This window comes from Psittacula echo (assembly GCF_963264785.1).
Source record: "Psittacula echo genome assembly, chromosome: 2".
NCBI lineage: Eukaryota > Metazoa > Chordata > Aves > Psittaciformes > Psittacidae > Psittacula > Psittacula echo.
In genome coordinates, this window is record NC_137737.1 from 138,675,671 (window position 1) to 138,702,124 (window position 26,454).

The 26,454-nt window shown below is 35.9% G+C and overlaps 1 protein-coding gene across 9 annotated transcripts in view; it reads left to right on the top strand.

The window, feature by feature from the left end:
• The window catches only part of VPS13B (vacuolar protein sorting 13 homolog B), a 456,296-nt gene that overhangs the window by 322,976 nt on the left and 106,866 nt on the right, over positions 1-26,454 (top strand). For 8 of the 9 annotated variants that reach the window (XM_080611867.1, XM_080611862.1, XM_080611863.1 and 5 more), the window contains 2 exons: positions 12,428-13,130; positions 22,923-23,060. In XM_080611867.1, coding sequence (XP_080467993.1) covers positions 12,428-13,130; positions 22,923-23,060 — 841 coding nt within the window. The remainder of the gene's footprint in view (positions 1-12,427; positions 13,131-22,922; positions 23,061-26,454) is intronic. The other variant, XM_080611868.1, reaches the window with a different exon arrangement.

Sequence of the window (26,454 nt, forward strand, 5' to 3'; positions counted from 1 at the left end):
ACTCAAAAGGACATATGCATGTATGTGGATGACACAGAGGCACAGAGGTTTCAAACAGTGAAAAACTCTTATGACAAATACTTTGAAGTATGTGTTAATCTGGAATTTGTAAAAATGTACAATTTAGTTTTAGGTTTCAAATCTAAGCATTTCTTTTAACATTTTAGATTGCTTTGGAGAGTTTCATTCATCCCTGCAATGCTGCCCAAGTTGTATCCACAATCACAGTGCAAAAATTTAGAGATGGTTGAATTTGAACTAGGTATTTTGAATGGAAGAATATAGTTGGTACTTTACACTTCAGTTGAGGTTTCCAAAAGTAGACAATAATTCTCTGAGATTAATATCCTCACCTTGACAGCCACATTAATTTCTGGAATTACGTGAGCTTCTAGGCCTCTTTGAATCCCAACAATTCATTTCTGTTCTATGTCCTGCTTGCAGGGAAGTTCACTTGTCTCAGTAATAATAAGTTTTCACTTGCCTTGAACATTTGAATATTGCACTGGAGTTTCCTTGAATGGTGTAGAGAATGTTAATAGTGTTTCTTCCTGGACACACAGTGTTCAGACTGGAAAGATAATAAAGCCTAACTCTATTTCATTCATTTCTAATGTTTGATGTATTCTGCCATCTAGCACAAAAACCAATATAGTAAAATTACAGTGAATTACATTTTAATATAGTGTCACTCTTTGGTGACAAGGCCACAAAGTACATGCATAAGATCTCTGACTTTGGTAAGTATGATAAAATCCAGTAGTGTTTCTATTTCCATTTAGATAATAGAGGTAGTTGTCACACTGGTTTACACTGCAGAGTGTTTTGACAAATATGGAGGAGATTAAAGATAATGCTTCAATTTTTAGAGCTAACTTCACTCTGATTTAGTTACTGGTTGCTATATCACACAGTGAAATCATAGATTATGATTGTGATAAGACACTAATATGAGTCATGCACATGATACTAATAACATTTACTGCATCAAATTCAGGTTTGCATCCATTTCCAATTACTCTGAACCTCTGCAGATAATTGGCCACCAGTACCTATCTAGAGAGAAGACATTGTAAAGCTCTCAGTTGTTTATACATAGTATGCGACTTTGGTGTTTCTGCTGTGCTTAGTGGGTTTGCTTAATAACCTTGCATATTAGCAATTATTTTCCTCAGTGAAAGTTTCCAGACAGTATTTCCAGCTATTTTCATTTCAGTTAGACTGTACTTTCCTCTCAAATTGCCTGTGACTCATTGCATGAATCAAGACTGAAAGCTTCATTCTTGACTTCTCCTAAGTAAAGATTTCCACTAATTTTAACTTTCTCCATCAAAGCACAAGAGTAATAGTGACTTAGTAGAGTATACTCAGAAATTAACAGGGAATACTATTTCACATTATTGGAATGTTGGTTAAAATAGAGAATCCACAAAATTGAAAATGTTAGCTTTACTAGTAGGGATCCTGCCTACAGGTTTCATGAAACTCATATTTGTCTGAAAAATGGTGAGTTAAGACAGTATTTTAGAAAGTCAGGCATTTTTTCTTCACATAGCTACAAGGATAGATCTGTGTGTTTGCAGTAGTTCAGCTGTATACTTGCAGTAATTTATATGTCTTTTGTTGCTTTTCGGGTAAATATGCGATTCGGTCTCCACGGATCAGCTGCTTTTGCTGATTCGTTGCTTTCCAAAACACGAACAGAAGAGAGTAGGAGAGATTCAGAATCACAAATAAATTATCTGTCGAACTCTTATTTTTCTCAGTGGGAGATGGGCACCTAACTGTTCTACTTGCTTTTGAAAACATCTCTGGTTTTCATAAAATTCAGTCTATCTGGCAGTAAGGCCTTTTCACCAGATGAATGTTGATTACACCTTGAATGTGCCTATTGGATCCTTGGTGCTTATCGAAAGTAATCAGTGGACAGGTCTGGGCTGGGTGACTCGTTGGGTCTTTGTCCAGATATGTCCACCATGAAGTCCACTGTAGTAAATGGATTTATGCCCAGGATCAGTATGGCCCAGCTACCAAAATAGTCAAAGTCAGAAGGTTGGCTTAGCTAACTTGTGCATCCTAGCTCTTTGAACAAGGCTTTATGAATTTATCAGCAAGCTGAACCTGAATTCAGATGCAAGCTTCCCAGATTCTTACGTGCTGCATTCTGACAGACTTGGAATTTTCCAGTACGTGCCATAAAATTGAACATTTATTAAAAAAAACCCCACAACTTTTTTTTTTTATATATATTTGTATATATGACTATATATGTGTATATAAAAATGATCATCACACTAAACAGTTAAAATTTGTTAGTATTTTATATAATAATTCAAGTGGAACATTAGTCCCTTAGGTGGAGTGTGGGTTTTGTTCCATTCATTACTTTTATGCTTCTCCCTTTTATTTTGCTATAGATTGAAGATATGAAGATATGGTATTGTAAAAGTGCTTTAGAGACAAATAGAAAATGCTGATACTTTCTCAAAGATTGTTTTTGATAAAAAAATCTATAGCAGTACACTAAAGTATGATCATTTCAAATTACATTGTTTTACCACCTATAAATAGATAAAGCTGTTCTGTCCAATGTTTGCCTGTCTGGAAGTTCCAGAAGATGGACTATCCTGAGCTTGCTTTTCAATGGTCATTTTTTCAGTACTAGGAGTGAGAACCATTTCTTAAATGGTGTGCAAAAAGGAATACATTGCACAGTCTGTGTAGCTGAATTGGAAGCTATTTGGAACACTAGCTTTAAGGCAGCACCTCATAAATATTTGGAAGTGTGGAGCACAGACATAATGTTCTTATGCTGTGTGCATTTCTTTTTACAACAGTGTGTGTTTTCTGCATGGTCACTGTAGCAGTTGCATAATTTTAAAACATTGTACTTAGAATAATATTAAGAAAGTATTTCAATAACATTTAACAAGTAAGGGAAGAAGCAAGGAAAAGCAGCAATTGTTTGTGAACCAACAGGAGCTTCATGGCCCAAAAACTGGAAAAACATTTTTATGAAAAATACCACAGTATATGTAAATAATATTCAGTAATACCTGCAATCTTTTTGCATCTTTATTATATTGTGCCTGAATAATGCCGTATAGAAGCATGTAAAGGCCAAGAATGTTTTTCATTAAGAAGAAAACTTGTCACTGTATCTAGGCCCTCTAATTGTCTTTAATGTTATTATCAGCCCTCAGTGAGATAGCTCCAATGAAATCTTGGTGCTGCAGTTACATGCTTTGAAAATGACAGACTGCTGCAGGATGTGTTTCGTAACAACTCTCCATTGATTTTCCAATAAGGTATAAAGTCAAATCTCAGCGTGGTTTGAGTGCCGGGTGCTTTGAAGCAGCCTCCTAGCACTGAGAGACTAAGGCAGTTGGAACACTGCCAGGCTTGATCACTCAGAAGAGCCTGAAGATGCAGCTCCATGTGTCATCTATGGCTGAAGTGGGCTTACAAAGGTCCTGTTTCTGACCTTTTGTTACTGCTTCAATGCCACAGTTCTTTTCTGTATTTTAATTATTTTTTAAAGAGTTCAGAGGGCACAATTTAGGATGCAATTTTGAAGCTGGGCTGCCACAATCTGTCCTTTTCCTTTTACACTTTGTACAATGAGCCAATGCAGGAAATGGAACAGGCCAAAAAAAAAAAGTATATTTTTTTCTCAGGTTTTTGTTTTGATTTTGTTGTTATCTGGTTGTTTTTTCCTGGGATTATTTTTTGGATGTTTCAAGACCCTGAGCTGGCTGTTTTACATGGTCAAACAAGGCACAAATGAGGAGACACAAATTCAGTCTGGCATGGAATTGCATACCAAGGCTGTGACAAACAGCTTGCTGAAAGTTGGCATATTTTGTGATGTTCTTGTTACCAAAAACACGTATTCTGGAATTCTTAATTTCCTAGTCTTTAATTCACATGTTACTTCATGTGCTTTACTTCCTCATGTAGTCTTGTTATAAGATACTCTTGGCAAATTGAAACATGATTTACTCAAATATTAGGCTAGATACAACTTTATTTGGCTTGATACAGGTGAAATATAACAATGTAAAAAAAATGCAGTAAGGCAGGAAAGATAATTTTCCATGCATCTGGGAGCTTTAAAACCTGAAGCACTTGAGATACCAGCACACATTTCAGTGAGCAATCATCTGTGAGCAGTTGGACATTTCTCACTGGATACTCCTGTGCTGTGGATTTTTCTGCTTGTGGCATATTATCTGGCTCAGTCTGACTTAATATTACTGGAAATATTATAGAAGGAACATTTTTTTTTAGTTGGGCAATATTTGTACATGGCATCTTTTAGTCTGCTTTGGATTTAGTTAATTTAATTGCCTTTAAGATGCTCAAAAAGATAAAGGCTATAATATATTCTAAGGAAAAGATTGTAGAATTTGATTTTGGGGATAGTTAATTTAACTGTACACTGGTTCAGTTAAGAGGTTGTAGGTAGATTCTGTATTATGAAAGTCAAGGACCAAGTTACTTTACTGCATTACAAAGACGACTCTTTGTTGTTCATACATTCATTCATTCTGTCCTAAAAATGATGCCTAAATTTGCATTCTGGGGCTTTGCTGAATCCTACTTTGAATCTCTGCCAGGATATTTGGCATTTGCTTCTACATATTTTCATCTATTTTACAGAACACTGAATATTAGTCAATGGGAGAATATTCTATTTACTCCAATGGTAGTAAATAACTCTTGAATTTCTTATCTCCGGATGTCATAACTGTGAATCATCTGATATTTCCATATTTAATATTATTAAATTATTTAAACTGTTGTATCTAAGAATTGTTCAGTGAGTTCTTTAAAAATATTCAAGTGAGAAAGTTTTTGATCCATGATGGAACGTCTGATCAAGCAAACATCCATGTATAGGTTCCAGGGGTTTGTGCACCTAAGCCCATTATTGTAGTAGGTGCTACCCAGTAGTAGCTCTGTGGTTTCCCTGAACTGGTCACTTAGAATAACCCCACCATGGGCTGTGACATGCAAGTTTCAATGCCAAACTTGTTTATACAGCCAATCTGGGCACTGAATTAGGTAATTAGTCTGTCTAGTGTTTGAGGGCAAGCTTTCTGTTGTGAAACCACAGCCTTAATGACTTAAAAATGTAAGTCCTTGAATGTTTTTTGGTGTGTTTTCGGTTTTCTCAATGTACTTAGGCGCACCAGTGAATGAGAGCTAATTCAGCCTTCTGAAAGGACTGAAGTCTTGTACTGAAACCTTAACACTGAAATGTTAGAGAATGTTATGCAAATCAAGCTGAAGCTTCAACTGCTGCTTTTTAAAGTGTACGAGTGAAGTGTGCAAGTAGACTCCCATGGAAAACCACTGTTTCTTGGCTTTAACCAGAAAAAAAAAAAAAAAGTGCAAAAATGAACAAACCTTCACCTTGTCTAGAGTAAATGTGTGCTTATTTTAATCCAGACTTTCTCATATAAAAGCAAAAATATGAACTTAAAATTCTGAAATTAAATTTGAAAAACAACACAAAAAAGCTAATATTTCTAGTAAAAATATTATTAAAAAATTACTGTTGGGCAATGTACTCAGCCAGCTTTCAGGCCAGTCTTTTTAAACTGAAAGTGTTTCTTTGAACACAAAAGTTTCTTACTGGCATTTAATGAAGTAGCAAAACAAACATATGCTTTGTATTAAGATTAAAAAAATAACTCTGTTGGCATTAGAAAGGATTTAGCATTTGCATATACACATGTTACAATTGGAACATTTAGCACAGTTTTGATTTATGAATATTTGGATCAGTGTTTAAGAGAATGTAGCCTCTTACTCTACTTTTGAAGGGTTGGAAAAATATTGCACAAAGAAGCTGAGTTTGTATTGCTCCTTGCCATCGCATCTTTCACATAATTCCTGAATTACTATCAAAACTAAAACTGAATTCCTGCCAGAAGAATATCTGTAGATTTGTACACCATTGCGCTTCAAATTTGTATCATTTGTTTTGCAGCAAATTTTTGTTAAGAAGGAAGTTCTTCGGTGGAAAAAAAAACAAATGAAACATTTGACTGTTGTATGAAATGCACTATTTCAGACATCTCTGATATTTTTGTTGCCTCATTTTGGCTTGATTTAATAGTTCCCTTTTTGGAGGACAGCTTTGGATTCATGTTTCTGCAGTTGGATTGATACAAGTAGAAATAAGTCTGCCTAGATTAAATTGTGGGACTGAAGTTTTAATTTAAAACTTAAAAGAGGAATTTTATTAGACTGTAAGACATAATTTAGCAGTCTGGTATGCTTGTATGTGTGTCGTATTTTCTATGTGAGATTAATGTGTCAATTTACAAAATTATTTTTATAATTGTCAGAATTAAAGCAAATAATGTTGGGCATATGCAAAAACAAAAATATAGTTCAGTTTTAGCTGGAGTGTTTTAGTTGAAGTGTTCAGTAGAACAATGTAGCAAACTTTGGTTAACCAAAAAATAAAAGGTTCCTTGGCTAACAATGGTACGTCAAATGAACTTCTGAACTGTTGAGAGACTCATTCAGATGGATTAGATTGAGTTCTTAGAACGAAGGTAGAAAAGATAGAAAATATGTTCCTTTCTGTAGCAATGCTACAGAAAGGAACATATTCCTTTTCTATAGCTGTGCGGTAGACAAGATTTTTATTTCTGTAAAAATATTACTACTTTTTAGCAAAAGAAATAAAACTAGGTCACATGCCACAGTGATAGAGCAGATGTGATTGGCACTTTGATTCTGTGGTTTCACACTTGTGACTCTTCCCGTAATTTATGCAATGTGAAGAATGATCTCATGATTGGCTGAAGGGTTGTGATCACAGTTAAGGAACAGCTATGCACAAGGATGGAAATTTTACTTCAATAGTGTCATTATATAACCATAATTAATATGAGAAGCTGGAAAAACTATGCAGATGTAGATGCTTTTTATCTAGAGCAGTTGCAGTTCCAAAGATTATGTTGCTTACAGTTATTCTATTAATTAAATAATCATCCTGTGAAGTATCAGAAAAAGAAACTAAAACCAATAGAAACATTTATAGTGAAATTTGCACATGCTTACATTTGTTATTAATGAAAACTCTGGAGAGATTAAGAAAGTTAAAATATAATGGAAAAAATCATTACCAATTGTTGTAAATCACCTCTCCGATTTGGAAAATGTGTTAATTATTGGTCTAAATCATTAGGTTGTGCGTTTGCCTTCATGGTTTTACTTGCCTCTCTTTGCGGAGTGAAAACTTTGAAGACATGTCTCTACCATCTAAATACTTTTATCAAGAATGGAAAATAATAAGAGTTAACCTGATTAAGATTGAAGTCACCTCAGATAGGACTGCTTGCCAATTTTGGAAAGCAAATCTATTTCTTTGCCCCTGATTTTATGATGTATTTAGCTCTGTGTGTTCTACAGGACATGCTATTTCCATGCCCTTTCACTAGATAGATATATGTGTCTCATGCCCTACTGAACTCAAGGGGTTAAACTAGTAAAGTTACCTATCTCAACACATGAAAAGGAAGAATTAGCCGCAGTTCCCTAGCTACTAGTGTAGCTTTCAACACCTTTTCTATGGTGTCTAGTATTGATAGGATATATAACTGTGAAAGGACGAGAAAATGCACTGAAGTCATCTAAGAAGTAAACTATCATCTTGACATGTTTTTTCTAGCTATTGAAAACCTTTCCATATTGCAGCTTGTTCTGACAGTGAAACTATAGAATTCCTCTGATTTAAGTACCATCTGGTTGTGCTCAAAGCTTTAAAGCTATTATCTCAGCATAAAATTTCAGCGTCCTATACTTTTTTCTTCACCAAACTATCCATTTTTAAGCCACAAATATTTTTCCAGTCCTTTCAGATTTTATCTAAAAGTATATTTTAACAGTATTTAAATAGTTCTTAAACAATAACAATTTATCTTGATAGATGACATGCTGTGTTTTTTCATTTTATTTTAATTAGCCATTGTGGAACCAAATTCCCTTTTGTTTTATTCCTTTGAATACTGTTTAATTATAGTTATCATGCCAAATATCTTAAAGGTTATTTTACCAATACAGTTTCATTTAACATAGGCCATGTGGAATCAATAGTCCTGTTTCCTAAAGTGAATGCTTGGAAAATCTTACATTCATATGTTAAGAGTACACATCCTTTCCTCATTAGTTGGAAAGTACAGGGATTTTGGCACAGGTTCTGTGTGGAAGCATTGTGCAGCTTTTATATGGATTTTGTTTTTAGCCTTTGATGACACTGTTTAGAATAGGAAGTATCTAATAAGTAAAGCATTTTGTCTAATGTGCTGCCAGTGCGTTTAATATATGCCTGGAGGTCTGAAACATTATCTTCTCCACTACAGTAATATGCATTTAATTCTCTGAAAGCAGAAGGTCGAACTTTTAAAAGGGACTCAAAGTACATTTTCAACTAAAATAATTTAAAACACATTGGATAGGGGACCAGAGTAATGTACGGTTGGTTTTTATGGTTTAATCATGATCATGTTAATGCACACCAGTAGCTAATTAAAGAAAACTTTTATTGTTCATTTTAAATGGGTTATGTAAAGACTAAGAGAGCTGATATAATACAGCCCAATGATAAATGTTACCATTACATTTGCTAACAGCAAGCTGATATTGCTGTTCTTGACATTTTTAAGTATTGGCCCATTTATTCCTTAATAAAGCAAAGAATCTTTTTAAATTATACTGAGAGTGTAACCTTTAGAGGAATACCTAAATGATTCCCAAATTTATTACTAAGTGTATTTTCAGGTAAACTGTGATATTTGGTTGGAAGGCTTGATGCTTACAGAGCTGAAATTGATGCAAGAAGATATAGTGGTACTTCTGCACCTTTATTTTGTACCAAATTGTGTTATATAAAGCTGTCTTGCAAATCATTACTCACTTGTTCCAACTTTTATAATATATGTGGTAAGAACATATATAAGTCAAAGTTTCATTGTGGAACCAGGTGGCATGGAAATCCGAAATAGGATATGGTGTCTTTCACCTTTCAGGCACTGGTTCGTATTCCATACTGCTTAGTAGTGAGCAAAAGTTACTGCTGTTCAGTGACCTGCATGAATTGATTTGGGGTCTCAGTAAAGTTTCTGTAGTCAAATGTCCGCATAACAGGAAACTCGGCAGTTGGGACCAATTAGCACCCTTGCAGTAGTCTTCACAGAGAAACTATAGTCTGAATGGGGATGGAGGCAGAGCTACTTTCTTACCTTCTTTGAGGTGCTTTACATAGACCAGCGCATTTAATGAATACCTGATTATAAAAAGAGGCAGAAGAAAAAAGCTAGGCTTCAAGTCAAATTTATTTAAGTATGAGGAAAGAGGATCCATTCAGAAACCAGAAGTCCTGTGCTTTCTCCCTCTAGCCAGTCATACACATGCAATGGTTTTCTCCCTGGAAGATTGTCATTTAGTGGATGACATTTTGTTTTCAATTCCTCTAGCCAAGGCAAGCATAACCTAAATGTCAGGTGACTGTAGAAATTTCTGCTGCATAGAGAACAAGAGAATAACATGTAGTACCCATAAGAGGGTCATTCACTACAGAACCATACTTTCTAAGAAGATTTTACATCAGACTGAACTGATGCCTATGGAGCAATTAAAAATTGCTGGGTTTAGCAGCATATGCCCTCTACTTCATTTCAGGCAGCATTTCCATGAAATGATAGAGCAGATTGTTTCACAGCTCTATCCTTTCTGCCTTCTGCTTGCCCTCAATTCACCAGTGATAAAAAACCATCTATACCATTTTTGAAAGTTCCATCAGTGCAGGATATGGACAAAGCACTTCATAGTTTACCAGAGAGAGAGGGTGAGGTGTAAGTATCCTAACTTTGCTAAGGAATCAGGAGGAATCAGGATTTCTTGGCTCGCAGTATAGTAATTCATTAAAATGGTCTCTAGTTATTTTTACAGAGGCTGCATTAAAAGTGGTATCACATTTACAAGTCAGTGATATGAGTCTGCCATAGAAATGAGCCGCAAGGAATTTTATTAGTTATTTGAAAAATATGTACAAGAGTGAATCTGAAAAGATTGTAACCAGAGCTGGCAAAAACCTTCTCAAAGAAAATCTCAGCTAGTTAATGGTTCTGTTTAAGGATTTCCTCTGTAATACTTTTTTTCTAGTATGTTCATTCATTTAAAGAAAAGGAGAGGGGGTTGTTTCCTTTGTTTCATAAAGCACAATATAAAGGAACCTTTAAAAAATTGCTTTTTTTTAGCTCTCCCACAACCCAGTTTCTGCAATATACATGGAATCTATTAATATTGCTGCATAAAGACCAAAGGTTGAAGAAATTCGCTAATTCACTGCCCTTCATTTCTATAGTTAAGTTGCTGATAAATTACATAAGTACTTGTAATTCATTATTATATTTTTCAAGAGGTTGTTAAGGTATGGTTTTCCCTAGTTTCTATCTCCCTTTTGAAAGATTCAGTGGGATGGAGAAGGTAGAAAGAAGCTATTGAAGTAGGTCTTGGAACAAAGAAATGAAATCATTGAGTTAATGTGCAGTGGCAGTCAAAGAAAACCAACAAAATACTGGATATCAGGATGGAGACTGAGAACAAGACAGAAGGCATCATTTTACTGCTGTATAAAACCATAGTGATCCCTCTGCTTTGAGTACTGTGTAGAGTACTCAAGAAGTGCATAATGGAGTTACAGAAGTAGAGAAGGGAATCTAAAATGATTAAAGATAGAAGAGAGACTCAAAAGGCTGGGATTTCCCTTTCTGGAGAGGAGGAGGCTGAGGCAAGCTATGATAAAGGTTTACAAAGTCATAGTAACAATGATAAAGCTGAATGTGGACCTGAATATTCAAATCATGTACTGCAGATCAGGGAAATGCTATGACACTAGTAGGAGATGGGTCTAAAGCAAAGGAAAAAAAGAAAAAAATAAAGAAAAATGGAACTTGCTTTCCCAGAAGTTTGAGGAGCCCAGACACTGTCATCATGTTGAAAAAGCTGATTAATTCATGGACAAGAAGTCCAGAAATAGTTACTAAAACAACTACACAGGCGTGTACCATTGGCATCCTAAATGCTACGGCTGTGGATGCCTGGGGAGCAGGAGAGGAACAGATTGCAGGAAGTGGCCAGGGTCCATGATCTCTCTCGACAGTCTCCTCCTGGTGCTGTTAGAATCAGTGTACCAGGCTGGATGGGTCACGAATCCAAGCTGGGCATTTCTTCTGTTAACTCTTCTATGGAGGACAGCAGAAACACTTCTTCTGGGCAGCACAGATACACGTGTTAGTTGTGCTGTGGAAGCTATACAGGGTGAATGCATTACTGTAAACTCCATATGACTCTGAGGGCTTGGGTACACAATTTTTTTATTGTTATTATTATTGAATTTCTACAGAGAGGTCCAAATATTTTAGCATATGCTTCCCATCTTGTCCCCAAGCTCTTCATAAGATTTCTACTTGTTTCACAAGCAGTAATGAAAGTGTTTTATTTCTGAAGGACTTTCTTACCTTAGCTATCTCACTTTCTTGACCTGGTGCTACTAGTCCCTGGACACAGACTTGCAACTTTTTGCTTCACTCTTGCATCTTCTGTGATAGAAGTAACTTTCTTTTTCCTGTTTATTAGTGGTATCTTTTCCTTTTGAAATATTTCAATATGCAATGATTTCTCATGTGAAACCCTGTGAATGTCACAGCCAAGACCATATGTAGCCTTGGTGATCCGTGGTAAACTAAGAGCTCTTACTCCATCACAGAGCCAATCTTTAGATAATGCTGCCGTTTCCTTTCACTTTGGTGTTTTATCTAAGGCAGCTGTCATTTCCACGACTCTTAAGAAAAATATTTTTTCTACAACATAATATTTATACATTTCAGCTTACAATTTCCTAATAGGCATTTTGTGATTTTTGTAGCAGATTAGTATTACATTATATTTCATCTAATCATGGTAAAATATTTTAGCTCCAAAGAGGACTTTTTGAACATCAGTGCTCAAAACTGAAAAACAATTCTGATTAGTCTTTTTACTTACAATGCTTTATTTCACAGAGATATGGGTTAATATTAATCTATACATTTCTTGTAGTTTCTTTAGAGAAAGATTTTAAATTGAAGAAGAAGGAAGTCATTTAAGCCTAGAAGTCATTACCCCCTTTTTTTTTCCCTTTCACATGTTCTTTTGGCACTTTGTCTGTTGTGAGTCATCATTTCATTGGAACAGACACCTGCTGTGTTTTCATGAGTGATTACTGTGTTAAAGTTAACTTGGCAGATATTGTTTTTATAATTCTTTTTTGACATCATGTTTACATAGTGATTGTTTGCTGCCACTGAAATGGAAATAATTGGGATATGAGTATCCTAAGTTAATGTAATATTTTCCTTTGCAGGTTTCCAAACAAGAGCAGAAAAAAATGGATGTGTCTGATGGAGGAACAGTTGAGACCCTGTCACGTTATAGTGGGGCACAGGACAGTGGGATTGGCAGTGACAGTGTTAAGATCAGAATCATTCAGATTGAGCAGCACAGCGGTACCAGCCAGCACCGCATTGCCCGTCCTTCCCGCCAGTCTTCCATCGTGAAGAACCTCAATTTCATTCCTTTTGACATTTTTGTTACAGCAAGTCGAATCTCCTTGATGACTTACTTATGCACTGCCTTACCTAAATCAAAATCAGTACAAGATCAGAAAGATGGTGAGAAAATAAGCAAAAGCTCCTTGAACCTTCCAGAAGCGGGCTCTGGTGGCAACCATGATACCAAGAAGGCCAGTCAGCCATCCATTTCCTCCATCACTGCAGATGATCTTTTGAACAGTAATGTTCCCCTATCTGCTGGGAGAAAAACAGGTCTTTTGTCACTGGAAAGTCTGCATGCTTCTACAAGATCATCTGCTCGACAAGCCCTGGGTATAACTATTGTTCGGCAGCCTGGTCGGAGAGGAGCTGGGGACATAGAGCTACAGCCATTTCTCTACCTCGTCATTTCACAGCCCTCTGTGCTACTGAGCTGCCACCACAGAAAGCAAAAGGTAGAAATATCAGTGTTCGATGCTGGTCTTAAAGGAGTAGCCTCAGACTACAAGTCCACAGGTAAGAGCTTTTAACTTTCACTCCTGGTTACAACTACCAAAATAACTGCACATCTCAAAGCTAACTAGAGTGGTAGAAAACAGCTGGGAGATTTTTAAGATGTCTTTGAAAGCCATTCAGTAAATGTACATATTTTTAAGATTATACCCCACAGCTGAATCAAGTTTAAGTGTGTGAAATGTTTGAAATTAATTAAGATCTAACCTTTTAGCAACCAGTTCTTCCTGTTCCTCAATATTGCTTTCTCATTACCAGATTACGACAGGGATTACTGCATTACTCTAACTTCTCAGTGTTTTGTAAGGAAGAGTTGTGAGCCAAGGTGATTTCATAAAAACATTTTTTAATTACTGAATGTCACAGTATTTTCCTATACTAACCTACTGATAGATGATAGAATTTAAAGATAAACATTGTAGAAGCACGTGGTGTTTTGATCATAAACTGTAAGAAAATTATAGTGATCTAAATGGTATCTAATGATGTCATATATTTTAAGTTTTCGTTCAGCTGAATAATAGTGTTTTGCAAGAATTTCATTCTCTTAACGAATGTGTATGTGCAAAGCTTATAATAAGAAATATCAGAATAACTGTTCAGTAGAAAATATTCTGAAATTTTCTTTTTCTGTCTTACCTGTACTGCTGAAGAGAGAAATCAAATTACTGCAATTCATCTATCTGATAGCCAATACTAGGTATAAGAATTAAATGAGATACATCATTAGAGTGTGTTAGCCCCAAAAAGTGTAAATGAGGATACAGAGATCTGCTGAACACACAGCCAGAAAATTATGGGGGGTTTGAATGAGACCTGTAGGTAAAAACCACTGCTAGTTTTCCCTTGCATTTATATTTATAATTTATATTTTTATTTTATATTTTATATTTTATATATTTTATATTTTATATTATAATTTATATTTTATATTTATAATTTCATAACACTAGTTATGAAAAGTAATATACTTTTTTTTTTGTGCAGCTTTACCAAATCTTTGCTGAATCATATTTTATTTTTTTTAAATTGGCATTAAAATAATGTCCTTATGCAAAAGACTAAACTGCTTTTTTTAATAGATCTTATCTTCTGTTAAAAATCCAAATAACAGTGGGACTTTTAAAAGGGATTAAACAGTGAGAAAGATTAGACAGTCAGAGAGAAGATACTTAAAATAGGGTGAAGATTCATTCTCTGCTACACTTTCTTTTATCATTCTTGCATTTTCATTTTTGCTGTTGCCATCCTGTCTTAAAAGAAGCATAGCTGTCATGAATTTGATTTACTCCAGATTCTCATGTATATTTGTTAAATACCATATAAAAGGTAGACATTGTAACAATTAAAAGATTTAACAAAGCAAAGCTTGAAGGAAAATTGGGAGTAGTTGTAAGTTAAAGATCACAACTTCATTAACTTAGTGTTTTGGAAAGATGCCATTGGACTTCTTAATTCCTCATGTCTGAGGCATTGAAGTGTGTTCTTGTACAAGCTGCCACCACATTACCAATGCACTGGGCAAAGTTCTCTCCATTCTGCCCTTACAGGGAAATCTTTCACCATCATGTTTTTGGGAACAATTCTAGAAAACACAGGCTGAAGTAAAGTCCTCCTACAAATTGAAAGTGGATCAGAGAGTGCATAAGGATGGCAGAAGTTTAAATTATAAAGATGGTAGGAACATTCAGCAAAATGCTCCTTGGTCACCAGCAGTTGTTCAAGTGAAACCCAAAGGAGTCATCTTGCAGGACAAAAAATCAGCTGTACGTGGGTTTTGCCCCTTTTTTTTTTGGCTTTTTGTCTCCTTGTAAGGAAAGGGTCAAAGAGTATGGAGGCAGGTGTCAAACTATGTGAAGGCGGAAGTTCTGGTCTCATCCTGCTGCCTTTGTGAGAAGTGGTAATTACTTTGTTCGTGTATCAGACATAACTCTGTGCTTGCTACTGAAGCATTAGGGCTCTTTTCAGAACAGTTTGAGAGGTGGGTACCAAAGTATTAGGGCCTAAAAACACTATGCTAAATGCATTAATAAGTTAGTAAAACTAATCCACACTTCAAGTCACACGCCGATTCACACAGCAAAGTAGTAGCATAAAGTTTTTATTGCCTCTTGTTTAGGAAGACATGCTGTGCCTGTAATTGCATTGTTTGGGATTAATGTCATACCACTGTAGAAGCATCTTAGCTTTGTAAATTTCTAATTTTCATTTCTAGCATGCCTATTTGAGGAAGAATAGTCATGAACTATGTGTTTTATATATATGTATACATACACATAACATATATGTATATAACATATATATACCTATTCTATATATTGCATACCTTATAATACAGCATCAGAAGCTCTGCATGGCATTTTCTGCATTGCTGCAGTTGATTTCATCAATCACACCAATTTGTCTTGATGTTGTGACTATTTGCTGAAAGTTTTATCTGAGAGAGACGTGTCATCCAAATCCAGAACACTATAAAGTTTGTTTAAGCTTCTCTGCCTTTGTACACTACATTCTTGTATTTCTCTATATATCAAGGACTGGAGGGTGGGAAGAGGGCGTAAATGACATTTAATTTACAGCAAATATTGCTAAAGAATATTTCCTGTTAAACTCTCAGAAGACTGCTTTTCTTGTGTCTGTATGTATGCATGCAGCTGTCTCTGTAATCCTGAAGTAGGATGGGAAAGAGGACACAAGGTAAACATAAAAGATATATTTGATTTAAACTGCATTATGAAAAGTGATAGAGTGTATTCCTCCTGGGGAAAAAAAACCCAACAAACAAAAACAAACAAACAAAGAAAAAAACACCCCAAAACTGAAAAGCAAACAACAGACATTTAAACAGTGGGACAATGCAAGCAGGCCTGATGAGAACATTGTGTCATTACATCACAGGATGGAGTTAGGCACCAGCACAGCAGCAGTGCAGAAGATCAGGCATATGAGAAGATTGTGAATTTCATAATAACCTAAAAATATTGAGATTTCTTTGGGCAAAAGTTAAAAATACATGATGTTTGTTATAAAGTTTTATTGGTACTCCTGTGGGGGTGGTTTCTCATCACTTATACTAATATGGTTAAGCTATATATGAAATATGTAATTACATCCAAAATATGCTAATAAAAGCTCTGCCATTTCAAATCATCATTCTGTGTGTATATATATATATATACACACCATATACACTGCATACAAGTATTTTAGGAATGTTTTAAAGCATTTAAATTCTTTTTCAATCAGTTTTGTTGTGTAATTCTGAGGACTTGACTACTGTTAGTTTAACAGCAATAAATTCAGGTCTTATGAAGTGTGTGCTATAATTTCTTCAAGTTTTTCTAAAAGACAAAAAAAACAGTTTTGAAACAACTCTCAAATCTTGCAAGGCAGAAGCAAATACAGAATTCTGTTGTGAAATTAGGAGGGTCTTATTTTTTGACGGATGTTGGTTCCAAGAAGAAAACCTCTAGGGTAAAAAATAAATGTTGGTAATAGTCTGAATCTAGTTGTTTTCCATCCCTTACCTCCCATTAGTGTATTTCTAAGAAATATATTGAACAGTAAGTCAATGAAGAATAGAATTCAGAAATGGTCCTAACAGGTAGTGTGAGGAGAGTCTGTTCTATGAAGATTTTAATAAAAATGTGAAATTATACTGTAAAAATGCACCAGCATGAAATTCAAAGAGAAAAATTGTTAATCCTGGGCTGATGACAAAATTAAACTTACTTTATGATGGTTTACTGCTTTGAACATTTATAGGAGTGAAGTTTTTAATACTGTTACAAAGCCACGTATATTTTATTTGGATCATAGAATCGTAGAATGGTTTGGGTTGGAAAGGATCTTAAAATCATCTAGTTCCAATCCCCCTCCAATGGGCAGGGACGCCTCACACTAGACCATGTCACCCAAGGCTCTGTCCAACCTGGCCTTGAACACTGCCAGGTTCGTTCTTATTTTTGAAAGATTTCAAAGTAATAGAGCTTAAAATTAAGGATCTTGCACAATAAGCTGTAGCTGGTTTTGTGAGTATTGCACAGGGGCCAAAACACCAAACTACATTCAAAGATGTTATCCCCTGTGTCACTAGCTGTGTTATTTTACTCTCTGAAACATGCAAGAAATGAAAAGAATAAAATAAGAGGAAATAGGCTATTTAAAAGTATTGTTAGTGTGTTAATTAGCAGTAGCAGCTAATTTCCATCAGGCCAGTGTCTGTATGTGGGAGAATTTGTCTGCCTTGGAGCTAAAGGCCTGAAAGTTGTGCTTTTAATTTCCTCAGTGCTTTTCTCCAACCAAGTCCACTTGCAAGTTGGGAGGAGGAGGAGACTTTTTAGGTTATTAAAATGTTAGCTCAAGTTTATTATGGTTGTGCTAAACTGCTTCAATTGTGGTTTTAAATTGTTTTTGTAATTGCACAGCTTGATTGCAATTATGCTACTGCCAGCTATAGGAACTTCAAATCAGAGTAAATAAATTAATGCAATAAATATTAACTGCTTAATAAGCACTATTAAGAAGACTAGTTGCTCCCTGAGTTTACTTGTAAGATTCTGTATATATAGCCTGCAAGATACTATAAACCAACCTTTTTTTTTTTACTCAGTGCTCATCCTATATTTAACAAAAAGGCATCTGCTAACTGTTAGTTTTTGCAAACAGAGCAGTGGTCATTTCCACTTAAATAAAAGTGGGTGCAATTGTTTTTAATGTAATCTCATAAGCCGCTTTTATAAATATTGTTTTAAATCTTTATTTGCTTTGTTTCAGGTAATGTAATCCAGATACAAAATTGCCTCATTTCCTGACCATTGTGCTCTGGGCATTCTTGAAAAATCTTTTTTCTATTTGTTTGTTTGTTTACTTTCAAAGAGGACATTGTGGTGCTTGGTTGTTTAAAGGGAGAGAAATTTCTCAGTAAATAACTGCTATGTGTGGAATTTCTTCAACATCCGCCAGTGAAGCGTTTGTAAAAAGCAAGCATTGTGAGGCCATCCAGAATTAATCTTGGTTTTTATTTTATTTTATTTTACTTTACACCCACGCCTTGGATGGCAGGAGGTCCATGAAGAGCAGATGCAGTAGCTAAGACCACATGTAACCTCTGATCTAATGGAAAGCCTGGGCTGCATGGAGAGCAACTCAGGCTGGCTCTGGCAGGAAGTCTGATTCAGTCAGACTGTCTCTCAGTCAGCCTGTGCTTCCTACAAGGCAGAGAGAGGGTTTAAGGCTGTTTCCTAGCATAGCATTGAGGGAGTTCTGCTGGAGCGTCACCTGTTCCCCTCCAAGTATATTTATTGTCCAGTACATTTGTATCCATGGACATGGAGGGGTACAGCCCCCACCCATAAAGACAAGCTGGCCTGGGAATGTACATTCCTCAGGTTACTGTAAGAGCTCATTTTTGAACTTAATGACACAGCACTTGTGAGTACGCTCATAGAAATGTTTTCCCACTTGTGTTCTTTAAATTCCAATGGAAACCATTTTTAAAACTAGACCAAACGTTCCACTTCGGAGTTTGAAATGCAGAGATGATTGCAGCATCATACTGGCTTTTAAAATTGATTGTAGACCAAAGTATGATTCATCCATTGAAATAGAAGCATGTTGCAGAGCTCATTTGGTCTGGGTTAAGTTCCAGCTGAACAGTCCAAGTTGCCGTTCCGTGCACACACTCAGCAGCCCTGTCCCCTGCCTGGCTGCAGGGATGCTGTGGATTGCTGAGCCCCCTCTATGAAAGCCTCCCAGGACCTATTCCCCCTGAGCTTCCCTGGCTCTTAGCTACAAACTGGAACAAAACTACATTCTGGAGAATGCAAAGCTTCAGGATGTGAAATTTATCCTGCCTCCCTTCTTTCCTTTCCTCTCCTCTAAGTCTCCTTTTAATTCAGAGGTTTTTGTTTTGCTGTCTGATGTTAATGTATGAATGATGGGATAGCAGCTGAAATCAAAATCTTGAAAATTTAAATCAAGTTTATGAAGATACTTCATAAACTGTGAAGTTTGGAGCTGAGATCTGGACGTTAGCAAGACTGAAAGGGTTTTGGATATTTAAGTGGATTCAAAAACAGCTAGACTTTTTTTCTAGGGAAAAAGAAAGAGGGCTGGAAATGTGCACGTATTGAAGGCCTCAGCTTCTCAGTCTTACAGATTTTAAATTACAGTCTTGGTTGCAATCTGTGATAGTTGTCTCACCATTTTTCTTTTGCTGCCACAGACAAATCTTTCACATGGTGCAGAGGATAGAATTTCTGGCCGTCTTCACCACTCTTGACTTCTCAAGCCTTTCTTTTCTCTCTCTTGGCTTGCTGTGGAGTAATTCTAGCCTCTCCTTTTACTTATATATGCATCCCTTGGGTTTTCTCCAGCATTTTCTTTATACAAATAACTGCAAATTTAAGTGTTGATTTTTGGGAGAATCATAGAAAATGGAAATGGAAATGACCTATTATAATACATTATTCAGACTGGTTCCCTGCTGATGCATAATTGTTCCCTATTGTATATTTTATAGTGTTCTGTCAAGTGTATTTTTAAACATTCTGAATGTTTCCATCATTTCCTTGAGGGAGAAGAGTCCTTCTCCTGACAGCTCTCCCCATCAGGAATTCCTCACTTTTCAGTCTAAATTTTCTCTTTTTCATTCAAATGCTTCTCTGGAGATTCCCTTGGCATAGGGATTGATTGATTGATTGTTACTGTTTTCTTCCTTTTCTGATCCTTAATCCTATGAAAATGTATATGCTGGTTTTGACTTTAGAAGTTGTTTTAATCAAGGTGCACATATTTCAGTCTTTTGACCTTCGGTGTAAATGAATTTGTCTTATCCAGATATATTTTATAAGTTCTGCTTGGAACTCACCTCTAGCTTTTGAGGTATACACCATCACAGTCAGGGTTGAAACCTCTAGATTTTAGCTTTCTTTTCATTACGTAAAAGCTTGCTTATTGATCCATATCTGGCGTATTTGGATATACGGTCAAGTCTTTTAACCCAGGTTCCAAATTAACCGTATGCCATGGGCTTAAAGGAACTCAAACTAGTTCTTTGCCTGGCCCTTTGGGAGTGTTACTTCTGAATACAAATCACGTCAAGGCAACTATCCTGCTTCCAGAATTAGCTCAGTTTCAGAATAAGAAGTTGAAAAAAAAAGGAAATGCTTGAAATCAGAAAGGCCAGTGCTGGGTTAAAAGTAATATATTTTGTTGGACTCAGTGCCCCAGGTAATGAAGAGGTAATGGTGGTGCACTCCTCAGAGACCTGACAGAACAAAATAATCTTCTGAGAGCCCCATGGTTCCTTGAGGTTTTTTGATTCTGTGCTTATGTGCTGCCATTCTCAGTGCCCTGAAGGCAGTGTTTGTATAGCTAATGTATTATGTCGTGCAAGGATTTTCTGCTATGTAAGTTCTTTTCATCAGAGATATTTTCATCTTGAAACAGCTTCAACTTTGAAATAAGTATTAGGTATTTTATAACATAAACACATCTTAGGATAATAGGGATACCTGTAAATGTGTTCTTCAGAAGAAATTTTTGAATATATTTACTGGACTTTCTGAAAAGCCAGTGGGTGATCTAGGTTGCTGTATACAGTTTGTGATTATGTCTTTCAGAAATGAGACAAAATAATGCAATATTGCAATATTTTGCCTCATATTGGTACACATAAATGTTTATATTAGTACTTCTGAAGGAACAATAACTTAGAGATAATTTAATTGATTCAGTGATATTTATTGCACAATGTTCAGTGATTTTTACAATGCTTTACACTATATATTCTGAAAAACATTGGCATGTTATTTATGATGAGCTACCAGATATATATAGCTCTATACCTATATATATAGAGAGAGAGAGAGGTATAGATCCAAGTCAGAGATAACATCCTGTCCAGAACAACTACAAAACTATATTTTGGAAAAGATGTGTACTTTGGTGGTAAAGATTTTTTATTACTATTAGTTTCAGTATACTAGACAAACCCCAGACACAGGAAACAAGATATTCCCTAAAGCATTTACTATAGAAAAGGGAGTATGCCACACCATTCTGGTTAATGTAATTAAAGGAAAGGGCTAAGAACCATAAAGATGTAGAAATTCACATGGAAGATATACAAATCTGCTGTATGCAGTGACAGCTCTTAAATAACCATTAGGAGCTGACTTTATAAATGTATAGCAGAAATAAAGGGAAGGAAAGGCTGTAATGTATATATGCCATGCAGTACAAATACTGCTGTAAAGTCATTGCCTGAAAATTGATCAAATAAAAACAGAAGAATGTGCTAACTTTTGATCTTTTCCATAGATCTAAAGTCATGATCAATTGGTTTCAGTAGGTTCTTTGAAATCACATAAGGGTTCATGTGTGCCAAGTTTTATATGAATCACATGATAATGTCAAGAAATACAAATTCCAAAGCTGACTTTATATACCCAGTCCACATATGATTGTGATACTACAATACCATATGTTGACTATAATAGTGGATATGTAAATGCTGTTATTGAAAGGAATCCACTCGGTAAAACTCAAACAAAGCAATTATAGCAGGTTTTAATTAACTGTAAGTGGGAGAGAATAGCATCAAGAAAATCTCCTTAGTTAAGGATGAGGCAGACATTCAGTATTTAACATAGCAGCCTGAATAATATAGAATAATTGATTATTTAGAATTTAAAACCTGTAGTGCCAGAATTGAGGCCTGTTATAATGAAGGTTATGAGTTGCTAAAGATGAAAAAGCCTTTTCACACTACTGTTTTTGCCATTTGCGTTATGTGAAAAATGAAGGCAAGAATAGCACTTGGAGGAAATTATTTATGTACTGTTATGTTGTCATATTGCAGACTGATCAAAGGAATATAATTCAAGGTGGTATTCAAGAATAGCTACTGGCTAGCTATAGAGTGAAATGCCAAACAGAATGATATAACCACATTGTCATTATACACTGTTCCTGAGATCTGATAGCATTCTGGTCTTTTAGCCTTTACAATTTATCTTTCCATTATTATTTTTTCTACCTGGCTATGAAAACACGGACTAGAAGTAAAAAGGTTTTGAGTATGATTTCTCTTTTAAGGACTGCTTAAGTATCATCATAATCAAAGCTAAAATTGTGTGCTATTTTAAGTCATCTTATGGCAACTGATGTCTTTTACTCATATTTTACTTGATATTTTTGTGGGTTTTCTACATTTTGTGTAATTACAGCTTTGACCTTTTGCCTATATATGCATGCATTGTTATACACATGCATCTACAAGGGGGCCTACAAGGATGCTGGGGATGGACTATTCATCAGGGACTGTAGTGACAGGACAAGGGGTAATGGGTTAAAACTTAAACAAGGGAAGTTTAGATTGGATATAAGGAAGAAATTCTTTACTGAGAGGGTGGTGAGGCACTGGAATGGGTTGCCCAGGGAAGTTGTGAATGTCCCATCCCTGGCAGTGTTCAAGGCCAGGTTGGATGAGGCCTTGGGTGGCATGGTTTAGTGTGAGGTGTCCCTGCCCATGGCAGGGGGGTTGGAACTTGATGATCTTAAGGTCCTTTCCAACCCTAACTATTCTATGATTCTATGATTCTGTGATTCTATGATTCTATGATCTGTCTGTAGGCACAAATGCTATTTATAGCAGTCATATTAGGAGTAGTATTTACCGTGATATATTTTAAACTTTTTAATCTTGTTTAATCAATTTGTATGTAGAATTTTGTTATGTATTATCTCCCTGGAATATCATTAATGGCTTACAAACATTATCATCTGTAGATCCTGGGAAGACTCTACCAGAAGCTCTGGATTATTGCAAGATCTGGTTACAAACAGTAGCAGGAGAGGCAGATGCTAAAAGTGGTATTCCTCCACCTCTTATCACTGTGCAAATTAAAGACTTCCTTAATGGACCAGGTAAACGTTGCACTTTAACCTCTGTTTTCTAATGTATTCTCTTTGTAGATATGCACATACAGACACACACACATCAGATCATCAGAAAAATTTACTCTTTGCTAATGAATGTGAAATTTTCTTCCAGCAATTGCTCTGAATTGAAGCCAAAGTTGGGGAATGGTCAGTCTTGGACCAGTCATAGATTTAAGCTCGAATTATTTATTTTCTTCCCAGGGTGAAATCAGAAATTTTACTCCTCACAGAGGCTGAGGAATTTCCAAAGGAATGAAGCCAACCTGCTTCTAGCCCTGGGACAGCTGAAATTGTGTTACAGTTATGTTTATTATAAAAGCTGACTTTTAAAATGTTTCTGAAGATTTTTGTAAGCCACGTTCTCTGGGGCTCTTTGGATACCTGGCATTGCAAATTCCTGTCATCTAAAGTGTTGGCACAGTGAAATTTTAAAAATACTAATACTGTGTTTCTTTCACACACAATATAACGTGGTGTAGTGTGAAGGTTTATTAGTATTTACTTAAAATAATGTGACTTATATTGAATAATATATGGTTATATTGGAAGTTAGAAAATACATTTACATTTACCTGTGCTGCCATCATTCATTTCTCTTGTTATATTTGTTATGATTTGTTGAGTTCTGTAAGTTTTTTCCAGTTTCTTACTTCATTCATTACACAGTATGAATTGTTATCAATCAGTCACTTCATGAGCAGCTCTTCAGTACTGGGTTTTACTTTTCATTCCATGACCTTTTCATACAGTCTTACAGCACACTATCTAAACCCAGCTCTAGAGCAGCATTTCTTTTTTTCTCTGTGTTGCTTACTACTTTAGGATGCAAGCACTACAGAAATACTAATTTATCTGCACAACCCTCCCATGGGTGGTAGAATAGTATGCCCTTGCCATTTCACAGAAGGCAACTGAGGCATAAGGAAATTAAAGGGTTTCTTGAGAAGGGAATCTTGAGGAAAGAATGAAGTACATGAACAACCTAGTAATTGCCCCTTTTTTGTTTTTTCTGCGCTGTCTTAAATGCATCATTTAAGAGAAGATTTATAACCACCTGATAATGCAGACTTTTGTTATATTGATCCTTATTTGGCTTCATTAATATGACTTTGAACCTGCAGACCTACAGTCATTAGAACTGAAAAATTAATTGACAATAATAGTATATTTTCATTCTAGTCATAACTAGCACAAGAGAGGTAGAGACAGCTACTGTCAGTGGCCTTTTGGACACTGATGCTAGATTGGTTTTCTTTTATCCGTCCTTTCCTTTCCCCCACCCCCCCCAGTTCTTCTGTCTTCTCTCCCCATACCTGTCAGATTCCCTTATCCCAGATCCTTCTCCTGTGCATTCCGCTTTCCTCAAGATTCTCACCATAATTTCTTGGCTCAGCCTGTTTATTTAATTTATTACGTGCTTGAAGGTGTTTCCCTGATGCTCTCCTGTCAGTAAGACAGACTTCTAACTAAATGAGCAAACATGGGAATTGTACCAGCTTGCAAAGTATGTATTCACAAGTAGCCTAAGTATCTACCCCATTCTCAGCAATTCAGTCAGATCTCGAATTGGTGTTAAATCTCTCCCCTCCATGGTATTTGGCTAAATAAAAAACTAAAAAACCATAAATTAATGCATCATAAACTTCAGCCTACTTCTTCTCACAAAGCAGATAAAACTTCAGAGATTTCCTTTAGGATCTCTTCTTAGCCAAAATGCTTTTTTTTTTTTAATCATCTTTTTGCTGCTAATTGGAACTATGATTGCATAGTATTCAACAGTAATTAGCCTGAATTTTAATGAAGTGTTTTGCGGCTGTACTATAGCAAAACAGTTCTGCATTCCTTTGCAGATTTTTCTGAACTCAGCTGTTGCCACTATGAGATCCTCTTCAAATAAACTAACCTTTACCAAGAAGCATTCCTTGGGGGCTGGAGGTTTCACTGGATGAGTAATGATAGGCGCTTTCTGCATGTGATTGCGTCAGAGCAGCACATGCAAAGAGTTATGAAAGCTTGACAGCTCCTCAGCAGGCTACTGGAAAATAAGTTACTAACTCTCCTTGGGGGGAAGAAGTCCTCTAACCTCAACTTCTTCCATGGTGAGGTAGCTTGGCCGTCAACAGGCCTGGAGAAAGTGCCTGCTTCGCCAGATCCTAACCAAGCTGGCTGTTGTTCATTGAGGACAGGAACCTCAGCAGAACTCCTGAGAGCTCTTTAAGGTCATCAGACAAATGATATTTGTGATGGGAGACATCACAGTTAATAAATTAAATAAAGGCGCTGCTGGGTTATGCTTATGTTGCAGGACTCAAAGGTCTACTCCCTTTTGGTGAACATATAGCAAATAATGCTGCTGCTAACTGCATATTTTCTAAGGACATACTGTGTATTTTCATAGTTGTTCATGCATGTGCGTTTTATAACTGCAGAAAGTAAACTATTAAAATGCAGTGGATGCACCAGTGGGTGCTGCCTATTGGGTACAGCTGATCTGCTGTTCTGAAAAGTCAGTACATGTGATGACAGCTGTGCCCAGGCAGACAAAAATCTGGATGTAGCAGTTGGAATAACTCTACAGTTTTCTGTATGTATTTTAAGAGTGCAAAGTTCAGGGGCTTAATTTTAATGTAATTTTTCTTGCAAAATACATTGTCGCTGTGCTGAGGTTAAATTCCAAATACAGCAATCAATCATGCCTATGTTTTATGACGCAAACTACCATGCAAGCGGTTGAAAGAAACAGGTTCCCAGTGTTTGCTGTGTTAGATAAAACCAGTACTCCTTGTAGATAGTTTGTTAGCTGAAGTAAATAAGTAAATAGTGTTCCATAGAAAAATCGTATGGTTTCACCACACAGGAAACCAAGTTGTCAGTCCGTATTAGCTCAGAGATGAAAAAACTACAGCAAGTAGCAAAACTTGGAAACCACTAATTAAATGAGAATAACAGGATACGTTAATGCACTTCTTGCCACATGAGTTGATTATTTTGTACATTTTTGGCAACTAAAGAAAAATGATATTTCTTCCAGATTTAAGGTAATAGGATCCTAGGAGAAATAAGCATTCATCATCAAGCCTGTGGGAACAGACCTCAACTTTAACCCCACAGTGTATTAAAGGACTATTCTTTCTCTTTCTACAGTAACTAATTATTTAAAATTTTTTAAATTCCATCTACATCAGTTTACATGACCCTCTTTTATGTTCAGTCTCTTACTGGGTTGTACATCTAATTCGTGTTGAATACGTAAGTGAGCCATTTATTGCTTCAGCATTAGGTATTATTCATTACGTGAGGAACAAATATGACCATCTTGTTCTAATAGGTTTTGAAAATTTATTCACTTTGCCTTCTAGTCCTTTCGTTGGATTTATTT